The sequence below is a fragment of the Parambassis ranga genome, chromosome 15 (assembly GCF_900634625.1).
Source record: "Parambassis ranga chromosome 15, fParRan2.1, whole genome shotgun sequence".
Lineage (NCBI taxonomy): Eukaryota > Metazoa > Chordata > Actinopteri > Ambassidae > Parambassis > Parambassis ranga.
Window position 1 is genome coordinate 13,993,431 of NC_041035.1, and position 13,548 is coordinate 14,006,978.

The 13,548-nt window shown below is 41.9% G+C and overlaps 2 protein-coding genes across 7 annotated transcripts in view; one reads left to right on the plus strand and one right to left on the minus strand.

Moving 5' to 3' along the window:
• The window catches only part of marchf8 (membrane-associated ring finger (C3HC4) 8), a 63,474-nt gene extending 55,757 nt beyond the window's left edge, over positions 1-7,717 (plus strand). For 2 of the 5 annotated variants that reach the window (XM_028422680.1, XM_028422683.1), the window contains 4 exons: positions 771-951; positions 1,691-1,826; positions 3,178-3,192; positions 4,640-7,717. In XM_028422680.1, the coding sequence (XP_028278481.1) occupies positions 771-951; positions 1,691-1,826; positions 3,178-3,192; positions 4,640-4,944 (637 nt within the window). In that variant the 3' untranslated portion in view covers positions 4,945-7,717. Of the gene's footprint in view, positions 1-770; positions 952-1,690; positions 1,827-3,177; positions 4,510-4,542 lie in introns of all 5 variants that reach the window. The other 3 variants (XM_028422682.1, XM_028422684.1, XR_003671789.1) reach the window with 2 other exon arrangements.
• Positions 7,718-7,920: 203 nt separating this feature from the next.
• alox5a (arachidonate 5-lipoxygenase a) lies at positions 7,921-13,293 on the minus strand. 2 transcript variants are annotated; one of them, XM_028424154.1, is made up of 15 exons: positions 13,193-13,293; positions 12,932-13,109; positions 12,303-12,501; positions 12,140-12,221; positions 11,940-12,062; positions 11,266-11,372; positions 10,995-11,167; positions 10,780-10,926; positions 10,489-10,692; positions 10,312-10,398; positions 9,650-9,828; positions 9,340-9,461; positions 8,854-8,954; positions 8,595-8,765; positions 7,921-8,407 (listed from the first exon to the last, which is right to left on the minus strand). In XM_028424154.1, the coding sequence occupies exons 2-15, from the start codon at positions 13,079-13,081 to the stop codon at positions 8,228-8,230; spliced, it is 2,025 nt and encodes a 674-aa protein (XP_028279955.1). In that variant the 5' UTR covers positions 13,082-13,109; positions 13,193-13,293; the 3' UTR covers positions 7,921-8,227. The 2 variants fall into 2 exon arrangements, with proteins under 2 accessions (XP_028279955.1, XP_028279954.1); XM_028424153.1 differs by having other exon boundaries at positions 12,932-13,293.
• Positions 13,294-13,548: the final 255 nt, after the last annotated feature.

Sequence of the window (13,548 nt, forward strand, 5' to 3'; positions counted from 1 at the left end):
TCATTTACCAGGTCAAATGATTCTGAAATATTCACAAGTATTTATCAGCTGTAGCTCTTCTCAGCAACATGGCGACCAGGTCCCAGCTTTCAGAACACTATTGTCACCTCACCATGCTGAAGTGGGCAAAGATGAGGCTTAAGGTCCCAGAAGTGTCCCAGTATCCATTATTTTAAGGCTGTAGTATCCAATTAATCTAATTAATAAAAACATCTAAAACTAAATATTATTACTAATTATGTTGTCTGGCTGCCATGTATGTCACCTCGACACAAGTATTGCAGTGCAACGCTGAAACAAAGTCTGTTTTTCCTCTGCGGGGTATCTGAGATCTGATTAGCTTTGTTCAGTTTGTGCTGCCACACTGCAAGAATGTAGAAGATTATTTCGTATTATTGGGTGTGCAAATGAAGTGTTCTGAATCAAATTAGTTAGTCTTGATTGAGTTTATTCATGTGGGACATGTTTTGTCTTCTGCGGCCAGGGTGTTAATAATGCGCTTTTATACTCGTGAAATTATATTCCCACCTGCCGTGCTTTCCTAAAGAAGAAAGAAACTGCTGTTTTTTCCCCTAACACAGTGTCTCATGATAAATACTACAAGTATGCTGACATGTAGTGTATCAGGTTCTCTCAGATTTGGGGGAAAATATCTGTCAGCTTTGTCAGCCAACTTTTCTCCTTTTTGATCTTCCCTCTCTCCTGTCTTCCTCCTGTTACAGCTGTCTCGCCTCTAGCTTAGCGTTGACTATATTCTTTGGCTCCCGTAGGATTTGTCACTGTGAAGGGGATGACGAGAGTCCTCTGATCACTCCATGCCACTGCACAGGGAGCCTGCGCTTCGTCCACCAGGCCTGTCTGCAGCAGTGGATCAAGAGCTCCGACACTCGCTGCTGTGAGCTCTGTAAATATGAGTTCATCATGGAGACCAAGCTCAAACCTCTGCGCAAGGTAAGAAGACTGAATCCGTTAGCTGCAGCTGTGTTTCTCAGCATCCCGTCACACCTTTATTCTCAAATGCTAAAAAACTGTCACCAATCTCTCACACAAGTAACACAAGTGTGACACAGAGCTTTGAAGCTGTTCAGAACTTGTGTGTGTGTGTGTGAGATTAATTTCAAATGGTTTAAGGGGGGTCTTATCAATCGCTGTGGCCTGGTGATAGCAGGACACTCTAATTAAAATTCTTCCACCCTTCATTAGCTGCACAAAAGGCCTTAAAGAAATGCTCTGCTGTTAATAGCTTCTGAATCCCTCGGGTGGATATTGAGGTTGTTCATGTTCATGAGTGCACAAAGAAATTTGAGATGAGAGGCGGATGCTGGCCTCAGTGTGACACTCCTCATAAGAGTGACCCTGCGAGTGTTCCATTTCTTCACTGAACCTATACAGCGTATTTACAAAGCTAATCAGATGGCGCTGGCATTGTGTTTCATGTTTTCTTTGTATTGCTGGGCTCGTTTTCAGTGTGATGTATTGTGCAGCCAGTAACCGACAAAGGGTTGCAGGGTGTTTACTGAGCTGGCTGGCAGGCAGGCAGGCATGCTCAGTGCTACAGGCTATAGTGTTCTTCTTTATTTTATTCGCTATGCCAAAGATTTGAAACTGGTCCACAGAATTGCTTTAAGGGTGAGCATGTTGTTGCTGCTTTCCTTCTGACATCATCAAATGGTGCTTATGTGTGCTGCAGTGGGAGAAACTACAGATGACGGCGAGCGAGAGGAGGAAGATCATGTGCTCGGTCACCTTCCACGTCATCGCCATCACCTGCGTGGTGTGGTCGCTCTACGTTCTCATCGACAGAACAGCAGATGAAATAAGACAAGGTCAGCACACACACACACAAGCAACACCTGTGTTAGATAGCGCTAAGCTGTTTTTCATCCATTCATCCACAGTTTTCTGTCGTCATTCATGCTCAGTAATTAATGATATAACTGTCCTCTCAGTGATGTGTGAACTGTGTAAAATGTTCCTTCAGATTGGAATACATGTGGGCGTAATTCACATGCAGAAGCTCAGTGGGTATCTCAGCTGAGACTGAACAAATGTGTACAAGAGAGATTGGAGATTACTTTCTGTCTGAGTTCCTTCAGACATCCTGTTCTAAGATGTGAGGGCATTTGTGTGTTGAAGGTCAGGTCATGGTTTGATCAGCAAAAGATCCAGGCAGAGATTCAAGTGTCAGTGACTGTTAGATTGGCACATGTGTGTTTTCAGGCAAAATTTGGACGGGAAACAATATTTAACTCTTAACAATGAACGTTTTGCAACAGGAATCAGATTTAAAGGAGCAGTCTGACATTTTGGTGATCATCATTCTGATATCACAAGTTAACTACACCTTAGATCTCTTGGGACAGCTTGGCTCCACCCTTTGGCTCCATAGAGACAAAGGACAGGAAGGCAGTCAGTCGTCACATAAGGAATGTGGCCACTGAATGTAGATACAGCCTATAATGTATGAATTAGTGAGCTTTTCAGGTCACGAAAACTTGCTCGTTGGTAATTTTCTCTCACTGGTTGTAGCTTCACGCTGATGCTGATGTTGACTCAAATTTTTATATTTTTATGGACAGATTTGCCCTACAGGGGTCGATAACCTTTTTTACAACATGACACTATATGTCTGTGCCAAACTTTCTTTCATATAACAATCAAACAACAAGGGCGAAACAATGCTATGTTATCAGGTGATAGAGGCTGGGCTTTTCTTACATCCATCAAAGTGGACAGCAGCACTTAGAGCTCTGTGCTGTTGCTACCAGAGCTAAAAATGGAGAAGGCCTGCTTCAGTGATGAGCTGTTGTAACGTTCGCTGGCACTATGTCGGCTGCTACTCATCCCTCTCTGGCACATTTGGTGCTTCTGAGACAGTGTGCAGATGGAAGAGCAGGCTGTGCCTGTTTAGCCCAACCTGATGATTCAGACTTGTTAGAGTCCCTGAGGGCTGACAGGTTCAGTCACCATGGTGATGCCAAATAGTTCCTCACCGGTCCTGCTTGTCTTTTTTTGTTTGTTTGTTTTTTTCTTGCCCAGAAATCAGAATTACAACAGAAGAGATTGAAAGTTTGACTGAATGATGAATTACATCCTGAAGTGTGCAACTGTAATATTTGACTTGTGTTTGTGTGTCTTTGGTAATACATGATACTTACACTCTCTTCACTCATGCAGCCGGAAGAATCCCAGGTAATCATTTCCATTTTGACCTTTTGACTTTCGAATCCTGTTTTACCCTGTCAGGCTCTCTGTCAGCTGTTTCCAACTGTACTTCCCTTCCTTCCCTTTGCTTTTCCTGCCATGGTTACAGAAACGGTTCAGCTCCTTAAAGCGCTGTGCCTTTTCCTCACCTCAGTGAACGTACCGCCTAATGAATGGAGACAAACAGAGTCCAGAAACAAGCAGTAATTTATTCTCTCTGACTTATGATGAAAACCATCTTACTGACACGTCTTCACACAGCAAATGACAAATAACTTCTCATAAAGTTAGAAATAAAACCCCTGATTCTCCTGGTTCTGATCACATCATGTGTGCTTCTTGCTCCAGTCCTATTTTACCATGACTTTAAACCATACACAGACTGATGGACAGTGGGTCAGCTGAGGTCAGGTGTTTGTTTTTGATGATGCTGCAGCTTATTACACACATTTGTATTTTCCAAAATTGCACATTTCTGACCTCCTGCTAAGAGCCTTAAGGGTTTTCACAGCCTGGAGAATGGCTGCCCCAGTTTGCATCTTTTTGTTAAGTGTTTTTTTTCTCTTAAAAGTATTAACAGTTAGAAGCAAAAAACATTTCTGGTGTTAACTGTTGTAGGAAATGGAAATATCTAGTCAGCACTGACTGATAAAAGCACCACATCAGCCATTTGTACATCATGCTTGTCATCTACTACCTCAATCTCAAGCGCTTATCACCCGAAGAAACATTCTGCAGAATCCTTCAGTTGATCTGCAAATGCATGTAACGCTTACTTATTAATGATCCTTCATAATATAATATATAATACAGTTGACCTCAGCTGAGAAATGTGTCTGTGGATTACAGTTTATTTATTTTTTTCAATATATAAAGAAATATGAATACTCCTAAATTCACCATATAATCCCTCTAAGCGCATGGCCCGAATACAATGCATTTACAACAGAACAGTAAATGAAATGTAAACAGGATGTTCACTCATGCAAGGAATTTGACTGAAGTCCCTCTACAGGACGAAGAAAGGCAATTTAAAACACAATCATACACAGCAGAGGTACGCTGGAGTGCAGTGAAATAATAGACGTGCTCTGGTTACCATCTTTGAAATAATGCAGCACGTTATGTACCTTTACTGTTTTTGTATAATGGTAGTTCTAGACTGAACGACAAGGTTGAGCGATTCACTGAAATGTCCAATACATTACCCGCATCTTATTGATCCATTCCTCTCTCTTTGTTTCTGTATTTCTGCTTTTCAACCTGCTGAACCTTTTACATGTTCTAGAATGTTTTATATTAAAGGTTTATTCTTGCTGAACCTTTTACATGTTCTAGAATGTTTTATATTAAAGGTGTATTCTTCCTTTTTATTGATTTTGCGGCCTATGTTTACCTTTTGTGCACACATTCTTTCTCCCCCTCTGTGACTCAGGAATTCTGGAATGGCCTTTCTGGACCAAACTTGTCGTGGTGGCCATTGGCTTCACAGGCGGACTGGTTTTCATGTATGTCCAGTGCAAAGTCTACATCCATCTATGGAGGAGACTTAAAGCTTACAACCGGGTCATATACGTGCAAAACCTGCCGGACACGTTTAAAAAGGTGGCGCTGGAGAAGCCACCTCTCATGGAGCCGAGTCTGGAGAACAAGGAGGCGTTGGCTCCAGCTCAGTCAGACACAAACTCCTCCCAGTACACAGAGACAGAGGACTATAGTATGGAAGTGCTCCATGTCTGACAACAAGGTCTGTGCCATTGGTTGTCCTACTCCACATACACAAACAGGCCCACAGTGAAGAGGAAGAACAGTAGTGGGAAATGCTCAGTGACTGAGGAACAACCAGACACTCCTCTTCCTCTCACCACAGACAGACTGACCCTGTCCTTCCTCCAGTCATCTTCCCCAGGACTCTCCTCCTGTCCGCCTCTCACACCTCACTCCTCTCCTCACACTCCCCAGGACAGGACTGTTTATACTGACTTCTGTAAATGTTGGAAGAAGAGGCCTGGCGCATACCACTCTACACACACACACACACACACACACACACACATATACACACACTTGTATGTACACCTCTGGGAGAGCAGGACTGAGACAAACAGACTCACAAACAGCTCTGGAGGTCCACATGTCTCTGGCGTGTGGTTTGTTTGCTCGTGGGTGTGTTAGATTCGTTTGTTTTTACCTCCTGTGAGTCATGGGCTAACCTGCCGTGGATCAGTATGTAGCGCCGTGCATCGGATCTCTGGATCATTCCAGCTACTGCCATTTCTGTCGCTGTGATCCGTCTCAGCTCTGGATCCGACCAGGCCTCGATCTGGCCATGCATCGAAGCACTTTTATTTTTTAGTTCCCACCACACGTCCCCACCTTTTACTTTATTTTTTACCTAAATCTTGTATGTTGTACATGAGGGAGAGCACACACTGTTCCTCAACTGCACATATATTTACAAATTTATTGCTCCTGTGGATGGATGACAAAAAAGGAATCGTGATGGGGAAAACAAATGGAATCAGAAACCGAATTCTCATAGCTCCAATGCAGATAATGGAAATTCCAGCTACATGACGTCTCTACCCCAACATGAACTCTGTGAAGGCTTTGAGAATGTAAACTTTTTAAAAATGATTACAAAAATAAATAAAACAAAAAAAAAATGTTTTTTTTTTACCAGTCACAGGAAATTGCGAGATAATTTCCTCGTCTTGACATCATAATGAGAGCCTTTGGCATAAACAGTGTCGCTCTTGTTTTTTCTATCATGTGAATGACACAGTATTTACAGCGTGATATTCCACCTGCAGTTTTTCAAATATGTTTGCTTAGTCATGGGGGAAAGCCTTGAGAAATCCACTGCTGCTTATCCGTCAGTCTGATTGCAGACGGTGGATTAATAGAGACCGTTTTGATTTTAAACTTCTACAGACCTGATGTATGCATTTCAGGATATGTTACCACATATTCTCTCATGTGGTGAGTGATGTTTTTTTTGCCTTTAAATCACATGACAGGCAGCAGGTTACCTCTCATCTGATTTAGGATTTCTTCTACATTGTGCTCTGTTTTACTTACAATTCAGGATTTTCACATCGTTTTTCTGTCATTAAAAACAATCTATACATTGATGAGCTAATAGGGTCGCTACCTGCTGGTGTGAAGTTGTTGGTGCATTCTGAGAATAGGCAGCTGTGGATTTCTCAGTGCCGATGTGGTGTTTTTTTGGGGGGTGTGGGGGGGTGTGTGTGGGGGGGGGGGACTTACAGTCATTGTAAGTGCTTTTGTTTATGTGGGAGCACAGTGATGCCGGGCTCATGTTGAGCCTCACAGCCATTCCAACAACACACATATACAGTAAATACATTCATAAACAGCTGATACTGTTGGAGCAACACTGATCCAACAGTATATACCTGACAATTACTGCTCAGTAGCAGCAGCAATAAATAAACACAGCGCTTCATTTTTACACAGGAATGCATACTGTATTTATGTATATGCCCCGTGGTGACTTGAGATCTGAAGTCTAATATAATTTTAATATGAGCCGAGGGACTTGTCGTGTGTTGAGTTGGATTAAGACCGAGTAACAAGAAGCTTGTCTGAAACTTTAGTACCTGGGAGGCTCAGTGCAATTAGACAGATAAAAAGTGCAATTACCCTTTTGTTGTTATTCTATTCTACAGTCATGTACTGGTGTTTAATGTCCAGGGTGTCCATGGATAGAAAAAATGAGTTTCTTCTTTGTGTTGTATTTATTTTTAACAAAAGACACTTTGTTCATTTAAACCCCTGCTCCCCTTCATTAGTAATTTTATGCAACTTACACTTGATTTTTTTTCCCCAGACAAAAATAATATAAGAGAATCATTTCCACTTATTGTTTTACACCAAGTTCATTAAAAACTGCTCTTTTTTTAAAAAATAGTTTAGTTTTAAATATGCAAATTATACTCATTTAACCACAGCATCAAAGTTAGTTTTCCACATAAAAACAACTTAAGGAAGGCCTAATTAATTTTTTTTCTTTTACTCATAGGAGCTGGCTCCTTTCATGACATTTGATGTAGTTCTGATGAAAACTGAGGCCAATTTAAAACACGTCCTGTCTGAAAGCAGCTTTTTCCTCATGTCTGTCACTAATGAGTAATTTTATCATAGCGGTATGTTGCAGTGTTTTAGGTTCAGATCTGCTTTTCATCTTTGTCAGTTGTTATTATTATTATTATGTTGCGTCTGGGATCAATAGTGTAATTTGCATAAAAGCTACGCTTGTTTACTACTGACTGGACTTGAACATATATGACTGTTTCCCCTGTCTTTATGATATCATTCCACGAGTTTGTCTGTGAATTTGCTTTTGAAATAGTAACTGTAAAAACTTTGGTAAAAATAAGTACTTATGTTTTTAAAGAGACATTGATGTGTTTTCAGTTAATTTCCCATGTTTGAACAAAATATGTAGAATTTAAAAAAGAACAACCAAATAAAAATCAAGTTGCTTTTACGACTGTGTCCATTTTGTGTGTTTTTCTGCTAAAAAAAAAAAAAAAAAGCATACTAAATGTGAATGTTAGGGATATCCTAGCAACTTAAGTGGTGTCAGATAAGTGAAGATAATAGTAGAAAAAAATCAGTTATACAGCAAAGTTCTGATCTTTTCTTGGTTCAGCATTTTTTAATTTTTATATTTAAATAAAAATTCCCAGATTTTGAAATCAGTGCTCATGTTTATTATGCACAAGCTTAGGGAGCACCAACACACATCAACTCCAATATACACAGTTGCTGTGGTGCAGGATGGTGCAGTGCAGGGATCAGCTCAAACACATCAAAAGCACACAGAGATATATTTACACAGGCAACTTTAATATATTCCAATTATAGAATTATTAAGGAAGCACCATTTTGAGAACACACAAACGGCTCCAGATGAAGAGTTTTCTAATATTTGGGCGGCTCAATTACATGAACCAGAAGTTTGACGTAGAAACTCTGAGGAGTTAACTTTTAAATCTCAAACAGCAACACTGTTGGGGATTTTGTCTGGGGACATGTTGTAGTACGGCAGCTTCTTTCCTTCGTTCCTCTTCTTTATGGAGCTTGTTATCTCTGCCAGCTGCTTCCTGAACTTCTCCATGGCCTCCTTCACCGACTTCTCGATAAAGTGCTCATCAGGATACATGCCCAGGTACAGCTGCAAGGGGAGAGACACACTTGAAGGGGAGAAACAAGTACACTCTTACATAGAGGCGAGTTCCCTAGAAAATCAGACATTCTATAAAACTTATGATTGTTTTGTTTCTGGTTCTAAGTAAACACTCATACTGAGACATGTGAGTGTTAGAATGATTGCCCGTGTGTGTGGAGTGCCCTTTCCATACCTCGTTCTCCTGGTACTGGCTGAGAGCCCAGACAGCACCCAGGTGCCAGCTGGAGCGTCCACGGTCAGGAAGGCTCTCGATGATGAGGTCCACATTTGCCAGGCCCTTCTGGTTGGGTGGGGGCTTCCGCATGGTGGATGGAGCATTGGGGATCCAGGAACACCAGTCATACTACACAATGTATACAGAGGTTCTGCTTCTTTGTATGCCACAGCAGTAGAATAAATACATTGAAATACTTTGAAGTTCTTCTACTCACTTGTCCAAAGTTGACAGCTGCATGCTGGGCGGACGCCGTGAACACAATGACGGTCAGGTACTCTGTCAGCTCCTCGCGTGTTTTCAGGGACTTTGGAAACTCTGTGCACAGATAGTTAGAACATGGACTTCGGGTTTTATCTTTACAAACCCTCCTTTTTCCTATTTTGTACGTGCTGCTCTGTAAAAAGATTCTTGCACAGGCCTCAGATATGGTGAAATTGAGGACAGCTATTACAACAGTGGCTCTCAGTGACACTCTGCGACGGTGGCTTTCTTTCTTCACCCTCTGAGCATTCATCCATAACAGAACAGATTTGAATTTATAATGCTGTCTGTTCTCTGTCACACCTGTCTACACCACAAAATCCAAGCCTAGTGAAATATTGAAGGGGAGGGAGCTTCTTCTCTCCTTGAAAAATCCAACTCTGAAGCTCGATGCTGCATTATGTTTGCGGTTGCAACGCTGAGAGACGTCTGAACCCACCACATTGATCGAAGTCCTGCATGCCGAAGCTGCACACGTCTTTAACGAAGGCCTGGATTTCTTCATCTCCCTGCACCTTTTCATCGCTGGTGTAATAAATGCAGACCACATCAGACACAAAGCTGCCAGGAAACAAGAAAACAAGACAGCTGTCACAAATACAGAAAATGGAAAATGCTGCAACTTCTCAGAGACAAGCGGAGAAATGTTTCCACACATCTTGCTATTTGTCCTTTGTTATAGTTAAGTTCTTGCACCAAAAAGGACTCTCATCAGTGCTGAGTGTAAAACTTGTGGAGTTGCTCCTCACCTCTTGGTTGCCTCCCACACCTTGTAGCCATCATCCCTGTAAAAGTATGTAGGCAGCTCCTCCTTCTTGTCCACACCGCGGATCTTGATCATATCAGGGAAGCACAGAGACCTGAAGGTCAGAGACTTCATGGCCTTCTGAACCAGCTGGACATGACCGCCTCCACCTGTTGCATTGGCCTTGATGATGAAGAGAGGATAAAGAGGCATGACTGCATGGCACGTGTTAGAAATGCAACCTCAATGATTGTATTATCCATTGTTACTACAAGGGAGTCCCACATATTGAGAATAGCATTGGTTTGATAGATTAAACAGTCAAAAACATTTGATTTGAAACAACACCACAGTGCCATGACTCAAAAAATACACAAGTAAGTACAGTATAAACAACATCATGTACTAGCTGAAGATCAGGATATTTACAAAATGTCTTTTTTTATTTCATGTTTTTTCAGTCTAGAACAGACAGAAACAGTGGCAGCTGTAGGTTCAGAAGTAGTATTTTGTTGCAGTCCCTCCAGCCACCACTAGAGGCTTCTAATTATCATACATTGGTTCTCTAACAGTGCAATACAAGTCAGCATCCTAACACTGACTTTTGATGGATCAGATTCTTCTCTCTCGCCTTCCTTCTTCACCGTTCTGCTCATTCAGACTCACCTTGTCAAAAATGCCACACTCACAGATGAGCTGCTCTCTGGCCTTGGTGTTGATGGCAATGGTAAACCGAACATGTGGGATGATTAGCTGACAGAAGTAACCACAATTAGTCAAATATTAATATTATATATTATAATTACCTAATCAAGTAAATGGATCAATCAGCCCAGGTTTTACCTTATACACAGGGTGAACAGCTGGAAGCTGCCTGTACATGGCGATGGCAAACACCTCCGTCATCAGGTGTGTCTTGAGCAGGTGTGTGACAGTCTGGTGGTGCTGGAAGTCGGCTGAGCGGACCCAGATCTTAGCCAGCAGCCAGTCATATTGATCGTCAGTTGGCAGGAAGATCGGGTTGTTTTCACCAGGAGTCTGTCCAAGCTGAGAAAGACAGAGCACGAGGACAAAGCATGTGAGCTGTGTGTTCACTGATGTATATTCATGTAAGACACCTGTTGGTGGTGGTACCTGAATGGCGATGGGCAGGATCTTGTTCTGGGCGTTCTTATAAAGCAGACATATCGGAGCTGCCAGGTACTGCAGCGTGCACGGGTCTGTGCTGTTTGGAGTGATGCCGTCCAACAGCTCGTAGTCTACTAGGTACATGTTACCTGCCTGGAGCCAGGACACTGGTTTACATTAAATATCAGTAGAACCGTATAGAAGAAATAAAAAAAAGATACCTCTATTTCTTTTTCAAGGGTCAGGTCCCTTTCCAGGCTGACAGACACCATGTCATGAGTGACAGGAAACTTATCCGGGAGTTTGGTGCACTTCTGGATAACCACCGGGTTGCAGCCATTCAGAAACTGGTATCCAAACATGAAGTCCTCTTTCCAGTGCTGCATCACATACTCTGTAATATAATATAATATAATATAATATAATATAATATAATATAATATAATATAATATAATATAATATAATATAATATAATATAATATAAAGCTGACCTGAGATTGTGTTTTTGATTCTTACAAAGATGGTTTCAAAGTCGTTGAAGTCGCTCCAGGAGGACTGGAACATGTGCATGAACTGGTTCACAAAGAGGTTCTCTATACTGGAAAAGCACCATCAACATTCTTAATATCATCATTCTGATCCTATCTGTTAATACATTCACATCTAAATGCTCATAAAACCTGATTTCTGAGCTACATGCCAATTAAGGCACAGATTTTATGGTGTATATGGCGCATATCAGGGGTGTCCAAACTATGGCCCACGGGCCAACTGCGTAGTTTGGACACCCCTGGTGTATATGCACAGTATATATTATGGTCATCCTGCAGGAGTCCTACTTATTGTTCAGAACTTACATGAGATGTGTTTTGGATCTGTTTTGTGTCATTGTGTTTACATTTCAACATCACATGCCTGCATGACAGAATTATGCAAATGTTCCTGGTGATAAACACACAATGACGGCTCTGTTTTTTTCCTATGAAGACATAAAATAGGAATGTGCTATCAGGCATCAGTTCAACATCTAATTTTGGCACCAGGAGAGCTTTGCATTGGAGAAATATCCCCAAGCTCAAAGCTCTGCTGTGTTCTACGCTGAGAGGCATCAGCTGGTGTCACAACCCCCGCTGTCCACCTGCTGGCTGTCTGTGGGAACACGTACGCCTTACTGTAGTTCAGTACGAAGTCCACTCCCTTCTCACTGTCAAACTGGATGTCTCTGGGCAGATCCTTATGTCTGTTGGCATCTACGCTCATGGGAAAGCCAGGCTGCCACTCCTTCCATCTATCAATGGCAGCACTGTTGTTAAAAAGCAGCTTTGGCCTCATTAACAACAAACTTTATGTGTTGAAGGGACCTGCCTGATTGTTTTTCTCCTTGTATCGAGCTCTTTTTGCCTGTGCTGCTTGACCAGGCTGGTCTTATCATCCTGAGGCAGGTGTGCTGCAACAGACAGAGACGGAGCACATGTTAAAAAACAGGTTCCAGTTTATTAGGCAAACAAACAAATGAAGTGATGGCTACCTTGTCCATCTCGCAGCACCACTTCCTTGTCATCCACCAGCCAGCGAAAACAGGGGAACTCCACATAGTCTCCAGACGGGGTCTTAACTGTGATGTACCTGCAGTACCAGTCATCCTGCACCCAGTACTTCTTCTTCTCTATCTTTACCAGGACAATGTCACCCAGGTTTTCCTCAACTCGCACATCATAGGAGTCCACCTGTAATTCAGTCAGCAGCTACTGTGAAAGGTGTGAGCTGTAAAGCTGTCAAATTAATATAGTGCTGTGGAAGGTACAATAAGTTCCTCTAAAATGTAAAAGTAGAGGTATAAAGCAGCATAAAATGTACAGGACTTGTGTAAACGAGTCCATCCCTGGCTAAACTCTATTTTGTTATGTCTTCACACTTACTTTTAACATGCAGTACAGGAGAGGTTTTCATTAATGCATCAATTTTTTCACATTTTATTAACTTGTGACTCCTTAACTTTAGAGAATATATCTCACTTACTCAAGTTTAGTGTTCAAATGATTTCACACCTCTGTCATAACTCCTTCCTCCTCTTACACCAACGATTTCAACATGCTCATGGTTCATTTGATGATTATAATCCTCATTCACCAGAAATTAAAACTTAAAATCACTTACTGCCCCCCTCTCAAAGTCATTGTACAGAGGCTTGTCCAGCAGCGTTCTCTCGCTGCATCGCTCCGTGCCCACCAGCGTGATGTAGATGTAATCATCTGTCCCTGCGAACCACTGGTTCCCTGTGGCCACAGTCACTGTGTAATTAGGCATGGCGATGAAGAAAACTCCAAAGCGCCCTCTGAAGACGAAGAAATTTGCAAATTTGCACTCTGCCAAAACCCACTAAAGTTTACCTCTCGACTTCGGCAGAGGTAAGTTCACCTTCTTGCTCAAAACTGTGGTTCTTTCACTGGTGTCCACTTCTTCTCCTTTCTCCCTTACATCTCTTACACAGAACACAAAGACAGTTAATCATCAGAAGAGGGAGGTGCATGACGAGCACAAACTCTGGTTCTCCACCCTTAAATTCTGAACGAGGTCAGAATATAATACTGCTGTCCCTATCAGTGGTGATCAGTGTGGCAGCCACAGGAAAAGGTGTCTCATTCCAGAAGTTCATATCAAATAATTTAACAGGAAGACAGAATACCAGGTGGTTTCAGATCGAGATGTCTAACTGTATTTTACTGATACTGAGCATATGATGAAGCATATCTTTTACACACATCACATTTCCC

Bases quoted from the DNA above. Each gene is read 5' to 3' on its own strand.
- alox5a (XM_028424154.1), bottom strand. From the start codon at position 13,081: ATGCCTAATTACACAGTGACTGTGGCCACAGGGAACCAGTGGTTCGCA. The intron at 11,168-11,265 runs GTCAGCTTTATA...ATTATATTACAG, and splicing joins AATCAAAAACACAATCTCAG to AGTATGTGATGCAGCACTGG. The intron at 8,408-8,594 runs GTATGGAAAGGG...CTCCCCTTGCAG, and splicing joins GCCAGTACCAGGAGAACGAG to CTGTACCTGGGCATGTATCC.